The following is a 25,417-nucleotide window of genomic DNA, read 5'->3' as shown; positions in this document are numbered from 1 at the left end:
AATTTTAAAAAAAACATATTTAAATTGAGTGAAATATTGTTAAAAATAATGACTTTGGTACGCCTTAAGCTTTGAAAAGTTTCTTATAATATTCATAATAAAGTATTTTTCGTAATATTCATTATGATAATACAATGCAATAGGTTTAAAATCTAATTGTTTCTGATACTGAAAAGAATTTTTATTTTATGTAAAATTTATAAAATATTGAAATATTGGTAAAAATTTCCAACATCAAACACTCACCATAAATATTCATAAATATTCAGATAATCAGCCAACTAAACTACTAAAATTCTTCAAAAATAACTAAGACAAAAAAGTTATAATAAAAAGGAGGGAAGGGGTATTCTTGTTTTATACTCATAATAATAATAATAATAACTTGTGTCCAATATTTGCCTTTTACTTCACACTATGTCCACCACATCACTTTTTCAACTCTATTTATTTATCACATATCTCTTCACTTACTTATTCTTTATCCACAAATGAACAACTCCACCACCGCCTTCACCGCCGTCAACCGACGCAAAACTCTCCGCCACCGCCATCACCGCCGCCAGAAAAACGATGATCATCAATCCTTGATTCCTGGACTTCCCGATGATATTGCTCAAATTTGTTTAAATCAAGTACATCATCCTTCTACACTTTTCTCCGTTTGTCATTCATGGCGTAAGCTTATCTACTCACCTTCTTTTCCTCCATTTTTATCTCTATACGCCTTATTATTAGCTAAAAATCAAGTTGAATTTGCTTGTTTCGATCCAATTTCATCGAAATGGCAGCTTCTTCCTCCTCCGCCACCAGATCCGCCACTTCGCATCCTCGTTAAACATCCTTCGTTTATCTCCAGAAACCTTCCGATTCAATCGGTAAGCGTTTCCGGTAACTTAATTCTCCTCGCTGCAACCGCCGATCAGTTCCAGCCGGCGATTTCTCGTCCGTTGATTTTCAATCCGACGGTGAAAAAATGGAGTTACGGTCCCCGTCTCACCGCTCCCCGCCGGTGGTGCGCTGCAGGCGCGTTAGGCAACTCGGTGTATGTAGCGAGTGGAGTTGGGTCCCATTATAATGTCGATGTAGCTCGATCAGTTATAAAATGGGACCTGAATAACAGTAGTGGGCCCGAGTCAGATCGGGCCCACTACTGTAATTATCGTAACGAGCGAAAAAGGAGATGGAAATGGGAGGAAATGAGTGGATTAAAAGATGGGAAATTTAGTAGAGAAGCAATTGAAGCTATTGGATGGAAAGGAAAATTATGTATGGTGAATGTAAAAGGTGATGCAGCTAAACAAGGGATAATTTATAATGTCGAAACGGACACGTGGCAGGATATGCCGGAGGGGATGCTATCGGGGTGGAGGGGTCCGGTGGCGGCGATGGCGGAGGAGATACTATATATGGTGGATGAATCAAAAGGAGAGTTGAGAAGATATGATGAAGAGGAGGATGTTTGGGTGGAGATATTGGAGAATGAAATGCTTAAAGGAGCGGAATATGTGGTGGCGGACGGTGGTAGAGTTTGTGTGGTTGGTGGTGGCGGTAGTGGGATAGTGGTGGTGGATGTGGTGGTGGAGACGCCGAGGTTGGTGGTGGTTGAAACTCCGGTAGGGTTTCAAGTTTTGAATATACATGTTTTGCCTAGGATGAGCCATTGATAATTTTTCTCAAATTTTGTACTCAAAAATATGAAAAATATATACATTACACATGCGCTCTACATAGCAATTTGTGTGATACATGTTTTGCCTAGGATGAGCCATTGATAATTTTTCTCAAATTTTGTACTCAAAAATATGAAAAATATATACATTACACATGCGTTCTACATAGCAATTTGTGTGATACATGTTTATGACACGTTTAAGTATTATGTTTTTGCTTGTGCATGTGTATACGTACAATTCCCACCATGAGAGCTAACATGGTTTTATGCTAAAAGATGAATCTCAAGTACATGGATTATCAAAGATGTTTGTTAACTATCTTAGTTTTAGCTAATTATACCGTTAAATTGTAATTAAAAAAACACATGATAGATTTAGGCCTCATTTGTTTTGGTTTGTACTTAACAAAAATCTTAATTAATCATTCATATTGTTTCTTCGAACTCAATCTTAATCATTAGGTACATTTATTTTCATAATTTTACCATCACTAATTAATGAGTCTGAATAAATAAGATCAATAACAAAGTTTTAATAATATCATTCAAAAGTACCACCACTTCATTCACTTTCCTTGCTAACTCTTGTAATATCATCGTCATCGTCTCAACCATCAATCATTAAGGACAATTGTCACAATCGAAACTACTATATTATCGCTAATTAGAGGCTAATTTAAAATTTCTTAAAGATGGATACATTACTAAAGATACCAAAAAAAAAATGCATCAAACGAAAATTAATCCTTTTTTAACTCTAGATAAATAACTTAGCTTTCAACTGAATGCACCACTAATAACATAGGTACAAGAAGATAATATTAGATTAATTCTAAAAAATATACACATAAAATACTTTGATTTGCGAAAAGACCATGAATTCACTTACACAGCAAACTGAGGGAGTAGTACCTTCAACTTTTAAAATTAATTTCAAAAGTCAAAAAAACCCAACACAAGATAAAAGTAATGAGCTTCACGGGTTACCTTTTTTTTTTCTTTAATATTCGTACAAACACACTACATCGGTGTGGTAAGTCTACTTTTGATCTTTACGTTGCTCTTTTAACACGGGCGAGTTCAAAATGTTGAGTGAAGATTTTCGGGAATTTAGTATTTAAAAATAACATACTGAAATATCGAATATAATATTGATGTTTATAGCTAGCTACATAAATAATCTAACAAATATGTAATTTAGTATTAGCATAAATTAAATGTTTAGAAGTTGATACTTTGATGACTCTATTTTGATTGAAATGTATTTTGAAAGTAATTGATCAATAAAAGGAGTTCTTTATACGTTCTTTATATATATATATATACATGGTGTAATGTGTTAGTATGATACAATCGAGACCTTTTTTAAAAAATAAAAATAAATTATAAAGTCATAATACTCTATTATACAAATTCATATTAGTCAAAGCTGAACGAAATATGGTTAACGATCACTATAACGCAAAATATCAAAATCGACTTCAAATACCTAACCATACTGAATTAATAAATTGGTATGGTAATGGCAATGTATAATAGTACCATACCATGTTCACCCATAGTTACGATGGTTCAAGCATGTAAAAAAAAGATGCACAGATATCTCAAAGAGTAGGTGTGTGAGATTGACTTTAGTAGGCATAAAGAGAGGTAGAAGTAGATTGAATAAGTTGGGAGAGGTAAATAGACAAAACATGATACACAACTACAACTTATCGAGGACATACCCTAAGATAGACTGATATGAAGGTCAAGAATTAGGGTAAAAGGTTGGTAGGTAGTCAAGTGTTGTCTAGTTTCTTTATTTGTTGTAGTTACCATATTATCCATTGTTATTATTATTATTACTATCACTCCCTACTATCTTATTCTTCGAGTTGATCAGTAATATATGTTTTTTCCTTTGTTGTTGTTGCCGTACCATTTGTTGATTGTTACTTGTTCTCTTCTTATTTGTTTTCAACGTGACTTTTTCACTATCATATTTATTTTAGATATATTCGATTTTTTATATGTTTTACTTGAGTTGAAAATTGATCGGAAACAATCTCTTACTTTTCAAAGGGTAAGACCACCACCTTCTCTAGTCACACTTTATGAAATTACACCAAGTATATTATTATAGTCGTAGTACATAACTATTTACTCATAAAATTATTTTTTGGAAAATCAAAGTTTAATATTATTACTTTCTCTATTTCAATTTATTTATTTTTAACCCTTCTTTTTTGTGTGTTTTAAAAATAATCTTTTTTCTTAACTCTTTAATTTTAACTTTTCACGTGACATATTTAAGACCACAAAAATCAAATGCCATTTTGATACATTCTTCATATCTTTAGTTTAAAAATCATAAATTCCAAAAATATTATTTATTTTTTAAAATTTAATATCAAATCAAAACAAGACAAATCTATTAAAATGGAGGAAAATTTCCATAATTATTTACAAGGCGAAATGGTCTGGTGGACCCTTATACTAGTATCAGTTTGTATTATGAACCCTTCTACTTGCACCTTTGTCATCTGAACCCTTAAATTCAATAAAACACAATTTAACAAATCCCTCTGACCATTGACCAAGCTTATGTGTCTTTAAGATGGCTGAATTGGCGAAAGTGTGTGACTTCACGCATCATAAGGCGAGTGAACAACTTTTTTAGGTGAAAAAAATGTTAAAATTATAAAAGAAATATTTGTTTTAAAAAACAATTAATTAAAAATTCATTTCTTCTCGCCCAAAGCTTAATTGCTTTCCTTAAGCTTTCCAACTCTGGCAACTTCAACTTTGTAAGTAGATCTTGGCGAGCTGTAGATCTTAGAAGAAACGAAAGGGAATGCTTAACATGCTGATCTCAAATTTCAATACCATTCCATAGCGTTCACCGGAAAGGAAGGAAAATTTATGTTGGTTCATAGCCTGAGTATAAAGCTGAGAAAGGGAATTAGCAGCGCTACAGAAAGTCGAATACATGGTTCGATCCACCTCATCAAGGCTCGATGCTAGAGACTTCTTTTTCTTCCCCATCTTCAATCTTTCATAGCAACCGTCTCCTTCTAATCTCTTAAACTTGTCTTTTTCAACCGGTTTCGATAACCCAAGAAAATCTCAGGCGAATTTTGGATAGATTTCGACGAGTTTCGCGGCAGAGGTTGGTGTGAAATTGTATTTGTAAGCAATTTGGGGCGTAAAAATAGTAGTCGGAGTTGGATTACGAAAAGTTTGACCAGATCTGATTGTGCGGTGGCCAGATCTAGTACTTCACTGCTAATCTTCTGATTACTTCACTTTATTGTGTTTCAGATAAATCAAATTGACTCACTTTGTTATGTTGAGAGAGTATGCCCTGTTTTGTACGAGCTTTCATGTTATTAGCTCCTTTAAAAAATCTGCTTGCAGATATGGTGAAGGATCTCATAGTACGAGTTACTGTGTAGAGATTAATATTATTTTGATTTTAACCTTAAGCCCCCATTTGGTGCCCAATCTGTTGATGTATTCTTCCTTTCACCTTCTTGGCTGCCTTTAGTTGGGCAAGTTGTAGTTCTGAATTTGGTTGTGCGATGGCTTAGGTTGTTGTTATCGTGGAGGTTGGAGGAGGAAAGAAAAATAGTGATGGTATGCGGCGGAGATGAAGACAGGTGAGGAAGAAAGTATATGTGATTTCTCCGGCAAAAATTGCGACGACACCGGCGATGACTTTCTTTTGGTCGTGAAATAGTGAAAATAGGGAGAATTAGAAATGCCAATAATAAATTAAAATGTTATTATTTTACATTTTATTAAATAATTTTGGTTAATAATTTTTAAAAATAGTTAAGAAATAATTATGATGTGGCATTAATATATCTGACGTGGATATGACATGTCAATTATATAAAGGAGAGTGAGCTACACACATGGTTGGAGGGGCTTAAACGTCTCATTTTAATTGAGTTTAAGGGTTCAGATGACAAAGGCGCAAGTAGAAGGGTTCAGAATACAAACTGATACAAGTATAAGGGTCTACCAGACCATTTCGCCTATTTACAATCACCTAACCAAATGTCCCTTGGAATACTTCAAATTTCAAAAGGGCTTTCGATTTTAGGGCACATAAACGGGCAATTTTTTATCCGACCCACCAAATATAAACCCACAGCTCAAATTCTTGTCTTCACTTTTGCTGATTACAGTCTTGCAAAATTGCAAGCCATAGCTCAAAGGTAAACTAACTGCATTTATTCTTCTGTTTTTCTTTTTTTTTAATTCAAAGTTGTAAACTTCAGTTATTTTGTTAAGCTTCTGATCTTCATTTGTTTTTTTTTATGCATAAAGGGGATTTATTGATTGAAATTAGATATTCTTGTTTGTGTCTTTGATTGTTAATTAGTTGCTTATGAAAGATCAATAAATTCAGAGGCGGAGCCAGAATTAGGAGAGAGAAACCTTTTGTAAATAGTGGGATTCAAACCCACAACTATAGTGTGGGAAGTACCCTTTCTTACCGTTAAGTTGTCAATCAGTTTTTTTTAGGAGTTCACGAATTAATATACATATATATTTATTTAATTTTCTAGTACAAATAGAGAATCTACGAAAAAAGTTGTTGGGTTCGTCTGAACCCACGAACCCCCACCTAGCTCCGCCCCTTATCCGCCTACCATGATTTTTTGATAGACTGGTTGAAAGTGAAACACCCTTATTATAAGTTGAGCAAGCAAATCTGTGTGGGTTAAGCGTATGTCATGGGATCGAACCGTGCACAGACAAAAGCTTGGTAGTGGAGAAGGATTGAGGGGCGGGTCCATTATCCATTGAGGTTCAAAATGTGTGTCCCTGGGGTTCGAGGATTTCTCGGTTATAAAAACAAAAAGTCTGAGCTTGAGCCATATTAGTCCCTTGTTAGTGTTTAATCAGGGAAGTCATCCTTTGAAGATATAATATAATCCTTTGGGCTCATATCTATTATTTGTTACAGTTCTAGTGGATTTTTAAACATAAAATTTTATGTTATGTCGAAAATATTGGGTATCGCAACTGTGGATCCGCCCCTGCTTCCTTCGTATTTGTTTTTTCTTACTCAGTTTGCAAGCATGTTGATTCATTTTATGTTGTTAAGGGCCTTATAGCATCTCCAACTGGCCATTGAAGTGTTGCAATTCTGCATTTGCCTGAGGTACATGGCTGACAGACATTCGGTTGATCAACATCAAAATATTGAACCACAGATAAATTCTCCTACTTCAAGGGATGACATGACCGCCTTTGTAGTTGCATTAGAAGCTGCCTTACTACCCTGTTTGCCGGCACGAGAACTCCAGGCAATAGACCGTTCAGCTCATCCATATCATCAGAGTGAGTAATTTCTGGCATATATTTGTATGTATCTAGAAGCTCAGTTACAAGTTCACGTGAATCCAGTAGCTTTTGTTCAAATGTTGTGCCTTTGAAGGATTGTCAGATGAGTGTTTGAAGGATAAGCATAGTGATAAATCAGAACAAAGCAATAAAACAGAAATATTATACTTACATCCTTTGTATTCAAAACTTCTAGTTTTGCTTTATAATCTCCTCTATCAGTGTTATTTTTGAAACTTTATATCCGGTAATTTTGTCCATAATCGTCTATCTTTTTTTGCCTTTGTTAAGATTTGAATTATGGTGTTCCATTGTCGTTTCCAGCTTCATATAACTCTAGGCCACACCCTTGAGTGCAATATGAATCCAGCCAGGGTTGGAACTAATAAGGATATTGATCCCATTTCGTCGAAGAATTATATTTGCCATATATGCTCAACGCATCAACAACTAGTCATCAGTCGTTCTTTTTCTTTGGATGAGTAGATAACACACAATGTTTTAGATTGAAGTGTAGTTACGGGTTGTTGTTTGAGTGGATGATTACAACTAGTCATCAATTGTTTCAGGCTCTAAATGTACCAAATATTGCACATTTATGGAAATCATTCAGGCTTCTCTATATTGATGAAGCACAATCTCTTCTCTGATTCTAAGATTCCTTTCTGTATCTAGATAGTACGAGTATCCAACCACTGATTAGCGGAAAGCAGCAGAGTTTTCGTAGCACTACATTTCCCTTTGTGATGTTATTGGAAATGGCAACATTGAGATAAAGTTTTGTTGCTTCACAGTTTGTATATATCTTTTGGCTGATCGAGTTTTGTTTTTGTTCCACAGTCGATGTTGAGAGACATGCTAGAGATTTCATGGAAGCTGCAAAAAAACTTCAACTTAATTTAGTTGGGTTGCAACGTGAAGATCTGCCCACAAGGCCAGAGATGCTTCGGAAGGTAAATTGTAGGAAACTCTTCCATTGTTAGAATTAGCATCAACTGTGTATTGAAAAATAGTCATTGTCCCGGAGTTTCAACTTCCACAAGTGAAACACTACGACATTATCCTGGAGATTCACTTGTGGAATTTGAAACTTAGGGAGTGTGACTATTTTTCAATCACAAGGGTAGACGTCCGATTGATGTAATGGTACCAAAGGACTTGTAATTGCTATCCCTCCCCTTTTTACCATTGCTAAATATGTAATTTCTTACCTATAGGAGATAGAGAAGATGGAAGAAGAGTTGGAAACAAAAACTGATCTCATAGCTAAACAAGAGAGATTGATCCAAGGATGGAGGAAGGACTTAAAGGACCAACTAGATAAACACATCATGGAGTTAGAAAAGGTGTAAACCATAGATAACTAATGTTGCCTTGTTTTTTCCAACAGCATTGACATACAACATATGATTTGACAGAACAAGTCTTGTTTCTTTAGGCAGAAGCACTAAAGAAGACACAATCTTATTTCAATTTTTTACTTTCATCTTGTTAACTGACTTAACCACAATACTTATTCAAAGACAAGTATTTTTAGTGGGGGGTTGTTTGGTATGGAGAAACTTATCCCATTTCTGTAGTACAAATGGTGAGATAACAAATTCCAAAACTAATTAATACACCTAAACAAACATAGAATAGAACTTCTTTATATTTCAAGATTATTATCCCTTATCCCTCGTATCAAACAACCTTTATATGCTAAAATCCATGTCCACAATTACCAAAAAGGGTTCTCAACAGGATGAATGCATATGCAAGTCATTTTTCATGAAAAATGACTACTCAGCATCCATACAGGGAAGCAGAAGACAAACTGCAGATCACTTTTGAGTCAAACAAGAACTTTAGAACTCACAAAACCCACAATCATATTGTATAATTTTCACATATGAAATGTTTTCTCGACGACATGTCACACAGCTATAGCAGATGGTGAACAGAGACAGATTGTTTACAGTGACCCGAGTCACAGTAACAACTACTTGGTAAAATACCAAACACGCAAACCACAAAGATATAGAACATAAAATCCAAATGCAACACTTGAGTAGACTGACGACAATACTTAATATCTAGTACACTACATTCACAGGAGTTCATCCTGAACTCTTACACACCAACACTTGGAACGCATTCAATTCCACCTCAGTTTTCCGAGCTGTAGGAGGCCTCGCCAGATGATGAACTCTCTAGCTGAAGCAGCTTCATCTCCTCATATGCCCATTCAAGACCAGGACAATAGTGAAGTGGCGGATTGAACCTGGTGTCAGAGATGTCATCTGGCAAAAATGCACCATTTCTAATCAAGAATTTAATTGCTTTCTTCTTTTTCTCTTTGGCAGCATGATGGAGAGGAGTCCCTGAACAAACAAAGCGATATAAAGATAACAGTAAGGATTAGAAAAGAAGAAAGCGCATAGCCTTATGTAAGATATTACTAAAAATAATTCAGGCACTTACATGCACATGCACCCTTGGCTCGAGCATCGATATCAGCACCTCTCTCAAGCAATTCATCCATAACTCTCACGTGACCTCCCTTAGCAGCAAGATGAAGTGGGGTCATACCAAATGATTTTGGCCCCCCTGCCATCACATTTGCATCCATGCCTTCATTAAGAAGCCTTCTAACCTGTCCCAAGGAAAAGAAGAAATACAATCACAAAAAAATGTTAAGTCTAAACCAACGTAAAGATGACGGAAGAGAGAATGCATTCAAAGATGTATCTGTCTGATGAATTCTGTAACACCAAAAAACATTTATAGCACAGGAAACTTGTAAAAAAGAACTTTAAAATAAAAACCCAGAGAAGCTAAGATACTGTGTATCCAAGTTTTCTCCCAATCTAAGATTTTGTCTTATGTTCCAATCTATTTTAAATAATACTAAAGCACTTTCTGGATAGGAGGCAACCATAGAGGTTTGGTGACATTTGACAACCATAGGCAGGTAGTGGTGACAAAGAGAATTAAAGGATACAGGAAAAGGCAGGGTGAGGGGACTCATACATACGATCAGGGGCCTGAATTTGGTTGTGACCTGTCATAAGCGCAGGATAGGAACCAACAAACATAATTTTGCTTATATGCTAACAGAACTCATAGGTCAATGAGTTACATCACAAGCCACAACCATACTTGTATGACTTTAGAAGGTTAGTTGTGTTCATTTTTATTTTCCACTAATAAGAGGGCTTTGGTTTCCCCGACCCCACCCCAGACACACACAAAGCCAAAAAAGAGAAGCTGAACCTAACTCATACTTCCTCTCCCATCTGCCCCATCCCCCAAGAGTTGTTGGAGATGTTGATTGAAAGAGTCACTGATTTTGTGGATTATGAAGTACTCCATTTGTTACTACAGAGAAAATACATGTACTTTAAAGGGGGAGAAGAAAAGAACCAAATTAACTTCGACACTAAGAGACAAGAAATCGATGTCAATGCAGTAGCGGAGCACAACGCCAAGACCATACTGATTTTTGAGTCCTTTATATACAGTAGGACTATTTTTTCATTGACCGACAACCTACCACAACCCTCCCCCTTAATAAAAACCTATCATACAATGAAAAGGCTTTGATGTTGGGCCTATCTTCTTAGTTATCATCTCAAAATCCTTATGTTCCAATTAGTATTAACTCAATATCACATAATGTATATTTATAACAAATTGTCCAATAGCAAACCATAATCAATAGACATATCTAACTATTAAACAGCAGTAATTGCACACGAAATTAAGCATCTGATACATGCTACATACATGAAAGATAAATTACCTGTTTCAGGTCACCTTTCCGAGCAACAATGTGAAGTGGAGTCCAACCGCGATCATCCGTATCACCTGCAGTCATACGCATTCTTCTCGATCGTCGAGTTGAACCAACCTGATCCTCCTCCATTTTCCTCTTCTCCACTTCCCTAATAAACAAAGCTCCAAAATCCAATCCTTATTGCCACAAATTGAAACAAATACTCAATCCAATTCTATTCTTTCTTGCAGAATCTTCTTTCACAGTGTCCGGAAGAGAAATTTCGAAAAACTAATCAACAACAAGTCTAAAGACTCTACTTGAATATCAGTTACTGAATCTCAATACACCAAAACAAGACCTTTTTACATAAAACTAACAACTTTGACCAACAAGATTGATCTGTCTTCCGACTACGAGAAAAACCCAGAAAAGTCTTCAATAGACAAGACCCAAAACAAGTGATAATCTTCTTAAACACCCTTCAATTTTACATGATCCAGGGGCAAACAACCAAGAAAAAATTAGGGCTTTAGCGAGAGGAATGATTAGCCAAGTTGTAAGGACCAAAAGGGTTCAATCCAGGACCAAAAACACGAAGATTTGTAAGCTTATTGAACACACAAGATGAAGTGAAACGAAGGAATGCAGAGATTATCATTATCAATTCAAAAAACCACGCAAACACTATATATATAATAGCTGTTTTTTTACGGGAAAAAAAGGGCTATTATATGAATCCTTGATGAATTTGGAATATGTTTGGAGGTTGCATATGTGTAGATGAAGGGATTTTTCTTCTTTGATTTGGTTTGGGGTTTGAAGGAATTGAGAGGAAGAAGGAAGAAGAGAAACCCTAGAATTTTTGAGGAGGATATTGGAGAATGGATGGTTTAGGATATTTATTGGGCCTTTTGGTATGTAGTTATATTCCAATTTTGCTTCAAAAGTTTTTTTTTTTGCTAGATTAGGAAAGAAAGAAATTACTCGAAAAAAATTATAAATCTCGACCACCGATCCTAAGACTCGAGCCTGACCCCAACCTTGAGAATCGACTTGACCTGACTAGAGACTTGAATTCGATAATGAGATATGACCCCTACCTCGAGACTCCATCCTTACCTCGAGACCTTACCTATCTTGAGACTTGACCCTGACATCATCTCAATACTTGATTGAGTCTGGGGTTGGAGTTTGTTTCTATGTCAATATAGGGTCGGGCCCTATTTCTATTCGAGGTCAAGGGTTGAGTTAGGGTTCATGGTCAGGGTTGGAGAGGGACTTGGATTGACTATTAGATCCCAAACTAGGGTTGGTTTGGGTCCTAAGTCGGGGTGGATCTCAGATTGAATGAAAAAGTAGAGCTCCAAGTTAGTCAAGGACGGGGTAGGGCGTGTTACAAGGTGGTAGGTTGAGGGGCTAGGGGTTAGGGAGTTTGAGTTTGGAGGGGGGGGGGGGTTGGCGTGATAAGGTGGAAAGAAAATTTTAGGAAAATGTTGTTTCTACTATTAGAAGGAAAATCATTTTTCTTAAATTAAATAAAATAAGTTCATTTAAAAAATATTTTCTAGAATATTTAAGTCAATCAAACATCAAAAAATTGAAAATTATTTTTCTCCGTACCAACATACACCCTCATCCAAAAGATCATTTTAGTCTGCAGCCAATTTGACTTCATATTTTGCAGGGATCACAAGGTTGGTTTCATTTACACTTTATGATCCCCAATACATCTTTTCTTCCACTCTTACAAATAATATCTCAAATTAACAAAGTGTTTAAGATCTATAGATCGTTAATATAAAATATTATTTACAGTACTGTATATCTGATATATCCACTTTCATACTTTTAAACCACTTATGATGTTCCTCTTTCTTAAATTTTAAGGATCGTTTGGTACGCGGACTAAATTATTCTAAGATTATAGTCTTGAAATTATAACTTCTGAACGATAATTATCTCACTTGAGAGATAGGATAAAACAATTCCAAGTTGAATGGGATAAAGTGAAATATTCCATTATTAAGTCTATATAAATATTTTTTTACTACGTATAGTTAATTGTGTATATATATTCAAAACTTAATCATAAGATATCTCTCTTATTCTACGTACAAGATATATAAGTTAATCTCCTTGTTAGTTTGGGGCCACGTTCTAATCTATTCCATATAGTTCTTAGTCATCCTCGACCCTATACAAAAATAATGAACTTCGTTCCGTTGCACGAAGGATTTAAAAGATAATTTCTATCATTATAGTTGTGTTTTTCTAGATTAAATGTACTTTTTTTCTTATCACAAATGCGTATTTATAATTTTTAGAATATGGGTATACCACTCAAAAAAAATGTATCAAGTAAAATTGATCCCTATTCATTTACATAAAAAGAGTATCAAGTAAAATTGATCCCTATTCATTTACATAAATAATGTATCATTCAATCTAGTGATTCATTTAGCATTTTCAAAACATGAATGTCAACTGCCAACATATAATACTAGATCAATTATAAAATATATATAAATAAAATGTTAATTTGTTTTGAAAAAATCATAAATTCCCGTGCATCATAATTTTGACTTTAATTCACCCCTAATGATTAGTGATTGTCCTATAAATGTCTAGTAATATTTGGCTTTATATATTTTCTTCATAGTGTTCGATGTACATAAAGTTCTCACTTAGACAAAGTCCAATGAAGTAGAGCACATTACAATGCAATGGACAACCTAATGTTGTGTAGCCATAGCCATGGGCGCAACATCAAAGCTTATGGTAGAGTGATAATAATTGATTTTAGATATTTTGAGTTTGAGTTTTGAAAATGAAATTGCATTTAATGTGGTGCCTTTTACTCTCTTCTCACAACATGATTTTGCGATACAAATCCAAATGAATTGATATTTTTGTATGAATAATTATCACCATCACATTTTAATTTTTATTCCTAGCCACCATTACTAATCACACTTGTCATCATTACCACCACCATTATCGTCGCCACCCACCACCTACCACCTCCAACATCACAACTAAAATTAATGCAACCACCATCATTGAACTGCTCTTGCCAGCCACTACCGCACCTACCGGCTACCATCTTCATCATTGTGATTATATTAATTTGTCGCTACCATACCATCATTACCATCATTAATCACCACACATAGTTCAATTATCACCACCAGTACCACTAACTACTAATATCAATCAGCTTCATAATCACAAACACCACTCCTAACCGCCATCATCACATCAAGCACTACAACACTAACCACCTTTACCATCACAATTATTAATGATCAAGATGTGCATTCAAATTTAGCCGTCATAATCTTAATGAAAATAAATAAATCCTAAATATTGCGTTGGTCGGTACATTTATTTAAAAATGTCCAAATTACCCTTTCAAACCAACCATTATACTTTACTTGTCTATTAAGAAAAAAAATGTCAAAAATATATGACTTTTAATAAAAAGTCTTTTTCTAATTTTGTCCCTAAAACTCTCCTTTTTTGCTCTTTTTTTCCACTTAAATATACCAAACCCCTTTGCCTTTTTCAAAAAAAAAAAAAAACTCAATGTTTGGTGGAAACAATGAAAATCTCGGTCCATTTACCCAGCGTTTGATGCTTCCGCAGCACCCCCTCCACCTCCTTCCCGGCGCCGGTGGTTCTTCCGGCAGCGGTTTGGGCGGAGACGATGAGTTTCCTAAGCGGGACGAGCGTGTTCCGCCGTGGAGTAATCAGGAGACTAGGGATTTCATAGCTATTCGAGGTGAGCATGAGATAGAATTTTCTTCGGCGAAGCGGAGTAATTTGAAGAATCTATGGGAGATTGTAGCAGCTAGGATTAATGAGAGAGGATACAGGAGAAGTGCTGAACAATGTAAAAGCAAGTGGAAGACTTTGATCAATCGTTACAAGGTATTATATTATCTCAATCCCTAATAAATTTAGTAAGCTATTCGATCCGTTTCAATTTGTTTGTCTGATTTTGACTTGATAGGAGTTAAGTAAGAAAGTAGTTTGATTTGTTTGTCTGATTTTGACTTGACATGAAGGAGTTTAAGAAAGTAATAAGAACTTTGAAACTTGTTGTGTTAAATTAATGGTAGGTAGGATGTACCGATATGTCCTTTAATCTTGTAGTCTCAAACATGTTGGGTGTAAAGTTAGAATTAATGCCTTGCCAAAATAGTAAAAAGACCTCTTTTTTTGAAGGGTCTGGTCTAATGACCACATTCATCCACCATACTTAGTTTCCGTTCTCCTTAGAATCAAGGATACAGTGGTACGAGCCTATAGAAATTGAAATGGGGTGAGTATGTCAAAACTCAAAAGAAAACTGTTTGGTTCCTCAAAATTGTAGTTGCACCTGACAAATTGGAACAGAGAGGGTATCTAGTGCAAATGGAGTCAGAATTTCTTAGTTCATTTGTTCATTTTGGTCGATTGTTACCTTCCCTTGGTAGGATATAGTATATACCACCTGAGAGATATTTTACCCAATAAAGAAGTCATATCATTATGTTCACATATTGTGGATTTTCTAGCATGTCATTTGGAATTGCCGAAGGACAAGGAAGTTGAATGTATCTTGCATTTTTGTGTGTTCAAGACCATCTACTGACTTTGTAATCCCAATGAGGTTTAGATTCATGTGTGTCAAGACTGCTCCTTTTGGGAGAAGAGAAGGGACAATGGGCTTTGGGAAAAAAAGAGGAATTATAATAATACCTAATTTAGTTGTCGTTTTGGTTTAGATTCTTTAACAGTCTACTTCACAACTATCTGATGCTTTTCTAACAGCTATATTTTCATGCTACTTTTGAAGTATGCGTTTTGGGGATGGGGGTGTCAGCAAAGAATGAAAGAAAATCTCATTCGTTTCTGAATTGGTTGTCAAGATTGAGTGATCTACTGTTAAATTAAGAAAATATCAAGATAGAGGATAAACTTCATGGTTTCCAAATGGCACATACTTGCTGTAGACTAGTGATAATAAATGGCCAGAAAGGAGGTAGCTGTATCTTGCCCCTTCTTTTCATTTTGCAATAGTCAGATTGACACCATTTTTGTTCTCAGAGGGGCAGAGAACTCTTTGATGCTTCTCCTGTGAGAAGTATTTACCCTACACTTCAAGTTGTTCCATAAAACTGGAAGGATAGGGGAACAAACATTTACTTACTCCTTCCTTTCCAACTTTGCAGTCATTGAGAATGCTAATGTTGAGGGATAGTATTTTCTACCCTCGTACTTTCTAACCAAACAAGGGAAATATCAACATCTTACCCTGTCCTCCTTAGGGCAAGGTATATTGCATGAGATCCAATAGGGATAAACTTAATTTACCTAGAAAAAAAAAGGTTGGTTGCCTGGGATCTAATAGTGATAAGTTTACGTCTACTCCTTTGCTTTAGTCCTTCATTGCTGCTGTAGGATAATACAGTTTGATACTCCTTTGAAGAATAAAGCCAAACATCACACCTTCAAAAATTCATTTTTCTTTCATCTCCTTCTATTCTATTAACTTAACAAATGTGTTTTCTAGACATTTCTTGCAACTTGGAGGAAACAACTCAAGAAATAGTATGAATGATTTGCTTGCTGGAGTTGCAATATGTATTCACTTATTCATTCTTCATCTTATGAAAAGGGAGAAAAAAGTGGGGTCGGGACAAGAGCGAAGTTATAGTTGTCGAAGGGTGGTCCAACTAACATTCTTCGCCGGAAGATTATAGTTTATGTTTTGTCCAGTATTGCTACTTTTTATACATATATATTGAAACTTGAACACCCTTGGGCCTTGACCAATTGAGAGAGGTAGCCCAATGATGAGAGGGTATTTAAAATGACTTGAAAGTTGCGGTTTGATCTTCGTGTCCTACAACAGTTATTTTGCTGCATTGACCTACTTTGAAAGAAATAAAACAGACCAAAGCAACATTATTTGGTTTGTTTGCTTTTCCTTAAAACTATAAAAATTGGGTATTAACAGATCCGTAAAAGTCAATTTTGAAAACCCTCTTGTCGCAAATGCGTAGAAACTGTAAGAAGCGAACCTCTCTCAAGTCTAAAGACCCTATTGCATAGGAGCGGGGGTTTTACCCTGTGCGCACCCAAAGGGTAGTGGCTGCGGGTTTCCCTTGTCATCAAAGAAAAGAAAAAGTCTAAAGACCCTATTGTCTCCGCTGAAGCAGGTTCAATTCTGTTCTATCTCTTTTTTTTTTTCTTCTTTTATTTGATTCCAATAAAACTGATTTGTGTTGCCTATTACCATTTGGGTTATGATTTTGACATGAAATTTCAATAAGCTTTGGACATCCGTGCTTGCTTTTACCTTTTGTTTGGGTTATGATTTTTGTGTTGTGTGACTATTCTTCTAATTACAATACTTTTCAATTCATTTTGAAGTTACAATGGATAAATATTCCCATGAAGTACAAAAAGCAAATTCGGTATCTCAAAATCCACCTCTTACCGAGAAGAAAATGTTGACCAATCAGAAATGTCTCATTCTTATAAGAAAATTTAAAATGCTCTGAAGATTGATCCACTTGAAAGAACTCCAATTTTTATTATCATCCAAATCACCATAATGAAATAAGAATGATATACATACAATATGGTCCTAACCAACCTCGAAATTATGACTTCCCTCAATTTGGCTTTTGAATTAAAACTTTTTATTCCTAAGTGGTTTGATGATTATTGTTAATGGTTGAAGTATGTTTAAGTATAGAACATATTATTTGTTTTGATATTTATTTATAAGCGAAAGATCTATCAAGGTGAAAGTGATATATTTTCGAGTGGAAGGTTCAAGAATTAACATAGAAGGACAACTTTAAAAAACATATTGGTGTGTCAAATAACTTCAATACCAAGAAAAAAGTATTTGTGAAAATCTAATGCAAGTGCAACTACAATAGTTGATCCATGTTGGAATTTACATATAATTTGATCAAGTTAATCATGAATACTGATTCCGCTTAAATGTTTCGGTTGATGTGATAAGACTTCTCTTGAACCAAAGGTTTGACATTTCATGATCACGATAAAAGTGTATCATCATTGAACAAATGTAATTTTATTGAAATTCTATCATGTTATGGGGATAGAAATGATAAGGTTGAACTTTTTGTATTGAAAAATGCTTCAAAAACAATAAAATGACTTCTATAGATGTTTAAAAAGAAATTATGTTCATATGTGAGACTGAAACAATTAAATTTGTTAGTTGATAGATCTTTCAATGTGTCCCGCAAAGAGCAAATGACTAAGTTTTATGATATGCAAATAAAGAGGGATTTGCGATAGAGTTGTTCATGTTCAAGATTCTAGTATTTTATGTCTGAATAAATCAATTATTAATGTACTTGCTCATCATTCTGGAACTTTTTCTTATGTACATGGACATTGTTATTGATGATGCAAAAAATATGACAAGTGATATCTGTGATCTTAAAATATTGATTAGACAACATAGTGGATCGGCCTATTCTATTCATTGTTTGCTCATCAACCAACTAACCCTTGTTGTGGATTCTAAGAAGAGTGTTCAAGTGGAGAAACCTGTATTATTGGTACTTTGGATGTGTTGGGTTTCTTTAAGTCGTGTGGATGAATTTTGAGAATATCAAAAGAAAAACTCCAAAGGACATCAAAATGTAAGTTAGCTAGAAATCATAGGTGTTGGAATCTAGAATTTGGTCTTATTAAAACCGGTTATACTCATTAGGGATCTCACTACAAGTCGTTTGAAAACTTTTTTCCTGTGGGATATATTGTTGATGCGCTTTATATTTTTGTTGTAGATCTAAGTATTTTATATAAAAGAGCTAAAGTATCGAGATGTCTCAGAAGTAACAAATAGCAAACATTGTTGTTTGTCTTGGCTCTTTCATATGAAGTGTTTGTATCTTCAACTAGAGTATAAATACATTGACAAAACAACCAAAGTTAGGAATAATGTTTTTGAATGACTTGTAATAATATCCTCAATATTATCACTGGCTCTAACAAGATCGAGTTCTTAATTCAATCATCTATCCATTTCTAGCTCACCTATATCAATGCCTCTTGGAGTTTTCTCTTTTGAGATATTCAAAGTTTATCCACACGTTAAAAAACGAATCTTCCAACACATCTCAAAATATTAGAAACCAATAATACACACACTCTCAATGGAGCACATTCTCTTAGAGATTACAACAATAGTTAATTGAAGTTGATTGAACAAAACAATGAATAGAATGAGCTGATCTACTTTCTTGTCTAATCAACATTTTAGGACTCCTGATATCACCTTGCATATTGTTTGTGCCATCATAACATTGTCCGCGTACATAAGAAAAAACTTAAAGAATGATTAGCAAGTACATCAAAACTTATCTTCTTTAGAAACAAAACTAGTATCTTGAAAATGAACAGTTTCAATAACTATCATAGATCCTTTTTTATCAACATGTTGTAGAACAATAACCATTTGCTCTTTGCTTTACACATCTAAAGATTCATCAACTAATAGAGCAGCTCAACATAGTAATCACCTTTTAGATCCTCTGTTGTAGCCCGAATTGTTTCTGTCTTATTTGAGGTCAAAATTTCTTTTTGGATATATGAAGAAGTCATCCTATTATTTTTTGGAGCATTTTCAACACACAAGATTTGATCTTATAACATCTATACTATGAATAAATTATCCTTATTCGGTGACGATTTATTTTCATCGTGACCGGGAAAAGCCAATCCTTTATTTGGAATAAGTCTTACTACATCAAATGAAGTATTTAAACGAAACCACTATTCATGCTTAATTTGATTAAATTACTGTCAAAAGTGCAACTTACATTGACTATTGTTGCTGCATCAGATCTTCATAAATCCTTTTTGCTTGATTAATGATTAATGATATTGCCTCAAGTTTATGTCTAGAATTACCACGACAACACCCATTCTACAAGGATAGGATTTTAGAAAAGTTAGCATATCCAAAAATAGTATCTGCTTCATGTCCTTCTTATGACATTTTAGCCACAGTTGGCCTGCCTGCGAGGCATATGTCAGCAGGCAAATGGATTGAATCAAGTTAAGTTCACAATGAGCAGTGATCCGATTTGATTATATTCTATCTATTTGGATGCTTACTACTGTGCTGTAAGAGGCTCAAGGAAGAGCAGAACCAGGATCAAAGCTAATGTATAAACTATAAAGTTGGCTTTATTTAAGTTGCAGCCTTCATGAATCTCAAAGTCCTCTTTCTTGCTGCTGTATACTCTGTTTGCTGCTTTCTTCTAAGTTAGGTTATTGGTAAGATCCAGTGTCATCTTATTCTGTTTTGGCTGAAAGGTACTCCAACACTCTTGTCTTATCACATCTAGAATTCCATGGTTTTGGTAACTCAACACAGAGAACCTGACTCTTGGTCATGTATGTAAATTGGTCCTATTAGTACAAGTCTGAAATGTGCAACTCCTTCATGGCATTATTAAGCCCTTCATTATGTCACTTCGTCTTTACTAGTCTATCAACTATTGATTTTCAACTCCGTAGGAGTTTCTATTTATTATTGTATTAAAAAAAAATTCCAAAGGTTTCTGTAGTTTCATCAAGGTCTTGGAAGTTGGTTCCTCTTTATGGCTTTCTTGTAGTCGAGATGATTTCTAAGAGGATCACAATCTTATCATCAGATTTTTGATCTCTTAATAAAGAGTTTTCACAGTGGATATTACCTACCAGATTATCTCATTAAGTCTTAATTTGCTCTCGAGAAACATGCCTTCCCTTTTAGATTTTGTTTTGATGAAGGCTGTAAATTTTCACAGGGTAAGGAAACATCTGATCCAGATAATGGCGGACAATTTCCATATTTTGATGAGCTGCATGCACTCTTTTCATCAAATATGAATAATGTACAGCGAGTACAGCTCGAATCAGAGGCTGGCTCCCAACAGGCAAGGAAGAGACCTCACGGAACAAGTAGAGACCGATCTTCAGAGGAAATCTCAGAAGATGAAGGTTATGCTTATGAGAGTGATGAAGTAAAATTAGCCAGAAGCAATGTTGCTCCCAAAAAGAAAACCGAAAAAGAAAAGCGTCCAAGAACAAGCAATGCAGAAAAAGCTTCAAGACGAGCCAACTTTGGGAGTATTAACAACACTGGTAGAGCTGTTGATAATATTCAAGAAATGCTTAAAGAATTCTTTCAGCATCAGCTGAGGATTGAAATGCAATGGAGGGAGACAACAGAGAAGCGTGCTCGTGAAAGAGAAGTATTCGAGCAGGAATGGCGATCGTCAATGGAGAAGCTTGAAAGAGATAGGATGATGATCGAACAGTCTTGGAGGGAGAGGGAGGAGCAAAGGAGAACGAGAGAGGAGAACCGAGCTGAAAAGAGGGATGCTCTGTTGACAACCCTTCTGAACAAACTCATCGGTGAAAATCATCCTTGAGATGATTCGTCGTGTACTCTGTTTGTTGTTGATTCAAAAATATTTTGGCAAAATTATTAGTTTGGCTTACATAGAAATAGAAAATTTCCAATTTGTAGAAAGTCACAGTTAGATAGATATGCAGGCTTGATGATACATAGTTCATGTTCTCATTGAGCTTTGGAGAAGAGTGAATTTGTTTGTAATTTAATCAAATTTAATGGTGTATTGTAAAGCTTTCACAGTATTGGCTTCATTATTATTATTTTTTGATGACTGTGGTGTTTGGACTAGTTTGTGAGTACCTCAACTAATTTTATGGGATATTTGCTACCCCCACCAGTAACATGTAACTCTATCCATCAAGGCTACAATATATGAAAAGAATTCACCTAGTACTTTTGTCTAGGTTGGGATATAAATCCAAGATCTCATAGTTCTCAACCCACTTTATTGACCACTAAGCACACACCATTGAACCATTTAGTTAATTGATAGAAAACACAAATAGATACCTTAATTTGGTCTTTATTGGTAATTGAATAATCCAACTTTTAAAAATGCACATTTAGGCATTTCAACTTGATTTAAATTAGCTTTGTAAACAACTCAAGTGTCAAATTTAAATGGAAAATTGTGGTTTTACCTCTAGTAAATTGATCAACATGGATTGTAGTGCACTGGTGAGAGTGTTTCACCTTTAACCAAAGATCTAGGGTTTGAGCCATGGGTATGGAGAAAATCCTGCTGGGAGCGCCACCCCCTAATGAGCCTTGCAGTGCGCGATCCAAATTTAGTCTGAGCTCCGGACACTGGGTGGAAAACCAAAAAAAAACTCTAGTAAATTGCATTAAATGTATTTGGATTCATGTGAAAAGGAAAAAACTACAAAAATCAAAACAATTATCTGTAGTCCTATCTGACCATATCTGCTCGCTTGTTGATATAGACATTCTTTATATCTTTATACCAACTACCACCTACCCATTATTGTAGGGTCTCATTTGCACTTCTATTTCTCTTTTTTTATTATTGTTTTTTAATTTATAATTCTCATAGTAATTATTATTTTACGAGTAATAAATTTATATTTTTGTATCATAAGTTTCACAAATTATGCCTCTATGTGACTTTGATTTCTAAGAAACCTATGTCTCACTTGTTATGATACGAAAATTAACATGTTTAAATTGTTAAAATGTAAAAATTAACATATAACCAATTCAAAATATAAAGAAATAAAATTAACATATTTAAAGAGCAAAATTATAATTTTATTCTTGTTTATTGGCAGTACCGTATGCAGAAATTTTTGTAAACAATATCGTTATTTATAAATAATAGTATACAAGGATTTTGCAGCACGTAATTGCCGTTCTTTCCACCTTCAAATGTGGATAATGGATATTTGAACGTCCAACCTCTCATTCCAAGCCATTTTTTAATATATAATATTTAAAAATTTCAATCAACACACCCGTGACATAGAATGGGTCTGCCCCTGTTTGTTTGTGGGGGTGGGGTTGGATTAAAAATTTTCAATAATATCGTACCATGCCCTCTCTAATCCTAAATCATTGGCTTTAAAAACTTCAATTGCTCCACCACTAGTAGCTTCATCTCTTTCTTACTCCAAAAATGGAAAAAATTCAAATCATTTCAACTTGTTTAATTGGAGCAACAACAAATGATGAATCAATTTCATACAAAAACAGTACCCCTAAAGTTTCTAAAATTGAAATGACACCATGGGATTTACGACTCCTCCTTCTTGAAACCATCCAAAAAGGTCTCATTTTCCACAAACCAAAAAAAAGAGGAAAACAACATTCACAAATCATCATTTATTGACCACTTAAAAAAATCCCTTTGTCACACTTTACATTTCTTTCCACCTTTAGCCGGTCGATTTTTGATCGTTAAAAATTCAGACGACGATACAGTTTCTTTTTTTATAACATGTAACAATGCTGGAGTGGAATTCATCCACGCCAACACTCCAAAATTAACTGTATCTATGATTCTTGATTCTACACACGTACCAAATATTATTCACTCTTTGTTTCCATTGATTAATACTCGAAATTTCGAAGGTATTACTAAGCCTTTATTTGGGGTTCTGTTGATGGTTATTTTATTGGATGTACTATGAATCATACATTAGCTGATGGTACTTGTTTTTGGCATTTCTTTAATTCTTGGGCTGAAATTTCTCGCGGACATAAAATCATTTCTAAAATACCAATTTTAGAACGTTATTTTCCGGAGAAAATAGATGTCCCAATTCATCTTCCCCTGAATTTGGATGATGAGAAATTAATCGAAAATATCGAAGTTCCAACGTTGATGGAAAGGGTATTTCATCTTAGTAAAGAAAATATTGGTAGACTCAAGAATAAGGCCAATAATGAAATGGGTATTAACTCGATTTCTTCTTTGCAAGCTTACTTGGCTCATCTATGGCGATGTGTTACTCGATGTCGTAAGCTTGATGCTGAGAAAGAAGTCATCATCACCATTCCTATAGGTAAGTTATACTTTCAATTTGAGATCATAATGGTCAAAAACGTACTTGAACTATCACTTTTTTTAACTTAATTTTCAATCATTTCTTTTTACGACTTGAACTCTCATCATCTATATGTTACTAAGAGTTTGTTTCGATTAACTTAAAATAAGTTAATCCAAGCAGGTTCTAAAACACACTTAGTTGAGTAGATGATGATGTCTTAGGTAGAAAAATAGAACAACTAATCGTTGGTCTAGTTAATTATGAGGTGTATTTTAATATATGAATAGTGATAGTTCAAGTATAAACTGATAATTGAGGTGTGAAACTTGCAAGAAAGTGATATTTCAATTATATTTTTGATTATTAACTATTTTGATTTCTTGACTCATATAGTGAAAATGTTCAAATATGTCATTGAATTATGAGAAACGGCCTAGTAAATCTTCTGGTAATAGCTGTGATAAAATTGATCCACAAATGTACTTGCTCAATAATGATGAAAACTTTTCAGTTTCAATGGCACTTTCGTAGAGTATAGAGAATCAATTATTATAATGGTGGTTTATCTAGAGCGATGATCGATGTCCTACGTGACATAATACATGTAGGACACAAAATTGTCAAGCAGTATGTCATGTAGGACAAATGTGTCTATTTATTCAATTTTATATAAGTTTAAGTGTCTACTTATGCATATCCAAAGTTACATGTCAAGTTGCCCGCTGAATCCAAGTTAAGGGTCATGTTTATGTTTAACGTCAAACATAAATATGTCATTTAACTTCACCTCATTTCACATTTATGCCCTCTATCATTGGGTGTGCATAAGTAGACACTAAAACTTGTATGAAGTTGCACAAATTATAAACACACATGTCCTACGTGGCATGCTGCATGGCAATTTGTGTCCTACGTGGTGTCCTACGTGTATTATGATACATATGACTCATGTATCTACTTGTTCAACTTTATACAAATTTAAGTGTCTTATGCACACCTGACATAAATGTGAAATAAAGGCAAGTTAAAGGACACATTTATATATTATACATTTCCCTTATGTATATAATTGGTTCCTCACATGTAGGTCTAACTCTTTTTTTTATTGAGCATACATACATGTAAAATGTTTTAATGTTTCTATGTGACAATAAATTTCAAACTCATGATTGTTATTATGTTTTAATATTATATTGAATTATGTTATCATTACATCTAAAAATTTAAACAATTAAAATAAAAATATACTTTAAATAACTTAAGTATGTCTTCCACAAGTCCCATTACTACTTTAAATAACTTAATTATGTCTTCAACAGGCGCAAGATCAAGACTAAATCCTCCTCTTCCAGAAGGGTATTTTGGAAATGCAATTCATGGCAAGCAAGTAAAGACAAGTGTAGGGGAGCTACTAGAAAATGGACTAGGATGGGTTGCAATGCAAATAAACAAGATGGTTGTTTCTCAAAACTCTGAAGAAGTGGTGAAAATATACAAAGGATGGGTTGAAAATCCAGTCATATTAAAAAAGGGGTCAGTATATGAGGGGAATAATAGATTGCTCATTAGTAGTTCTCCTAGGTATAATATTTATGGTAATGATTTTGGTTGGGGAAAACCAATTGGTGTGAGGAGTGGAATGGCAAATAAAAGTGATGGGAAAATTACTTTATTTCCTGGTGAAAAAGAAG

General features: G+C 34.5%; 4 protein-coding genes and 1 pseudogene across 6 annotated transcripts; 4 read left to right on the top strand and 1 right to left on the bottom strand.

Annotated features, from left to right (window-relative positions):
• The first annotated feature begins 417 nt into the window (after window positions 1-417).
• Window positions 418-1,749, top strand: LOC125877889 (F-box/kelch-repeat protein SKIP25-like). Its single transcript, XM_049559179.1, is given in 2 exon segments — window positions 418-448; window positions 451-1,749. Coding segments are annotated over 2 exon segments (1,248 nt in total). The 3' UTR covers window positions 1,668-1,749.
• A 4,000-nt stretch (window positions 1,750-5,749) lies between these two features.
• LOC125877907 (mediator of RNA polymerase II transcription subunit 28-like) lies at window positions 5,750-8,518 on the top strand. 3 transcript variants are annotated; one of them, XM_049559199.1, is made up of 4 exons: window positions 5,750-5,880; window positions 6,787-7,012; window positions 7,856-7,968; window positions 8,233-8,518. In XM_049559199.1, exons 2-4 carry the CDS (start codon window positions 6,838-6,840, stop codon window positions 8,365-8,367), a joined length of 423 nt encoding a protein of 140 aa, XP_049415156.1. In that variant the 5' UTR covers window positions 5,750-5,880; window positions 6,787-6,837; the 3' UTR covers window positions 8,368-8,518. The 3 variants fall into 3 exon arrangements, with proteins under 3 accessions (XP_049415156.1, XP_049415155.1, XP_049415157.1); XM_049559198.1 differs by having other exon boundaries at window positions 5,759-5,880; window positions 6,777-7,012; XM_049559200.1 differs by having other exon boundaries at window positions 5,764-5,880; window positions 6,809-7,012.
• A 343-nt stretch (window positions 8,519-8,861) lies between these two features.
• Window positions 8,862-11,643, bottom strand: LOC125877905 (phytochrome-interacting ankyrin-repeat protein 2-like). Its single transcript, XM_049559196.1, has 3 exons — window positions 10,800-11,643; window positions 9,479-9,650; window positions 8,862-9,378 (listed from the first exon to the last, which is right to left on the bottom strand). The coding sequence occupies exons 1-3, from the start codon at window positions 10,920-10,922 to the stop codon at window positions 9,164-9,166; spliced, it is 510 nt and encodes a 169-aa protein (XP_049415153.1). The 5' UTR covers window positions 10,923-11,643; the 3' UTR covers window positions 8,862-9,163.
• Window positions 11,644-14,341: 2,698 nt separating this feature from the next.
• Window positions 14,342-21,451, top strand: LOC125877899 (trihelix transcription factor GT-3b-like). The gene is made up of 2 exons (XM_049559190.1): window positions 14,342-14,705; window positions 20,609-21,451. Exons 1-2 carry the CDS (start codon window positions 14,361-14,363, stop codon window positions 21,233-21,235), a joined length of 972 nt encoding a protein of 323 aa, XP_049415147.1. The 5' UTR covers window positions 14,342-14,360; the 3' UTR covers window positions 21,236-21,451.
• A 1,388-nt stretch (window positions 21,452-22,839) lies between these two features.
• On the top strand, window positions 22,840-25,416 carry LOC125877575 (uncharacterized acetyltransferase At3g50280-like; annotated as a pseudogene).
• Window position 25,417: the final 1 nt, after the last annotated feature.

This window comes from Solanum stenotomum, chromosome 9 (genome assembly GCF_019186545.1).
Source record: "Solanum stenotomum isolate F172 chromosome 9, ASM1918654v1, whole genome shotgun sequence".
In the NCBI taxonomy this organism is placed as follows: domain Eukaryota; kingdom Viridiplantae; phylum Streptophyta; class Magnoliopsida; order Solanales; family Solanaceae; genus Solanum; species Solanum stenotomum.
Note: the sequence above shows the minus strand (reverse complement) of the source record. Positions and strands in the feature narration are given on the sequence as shown.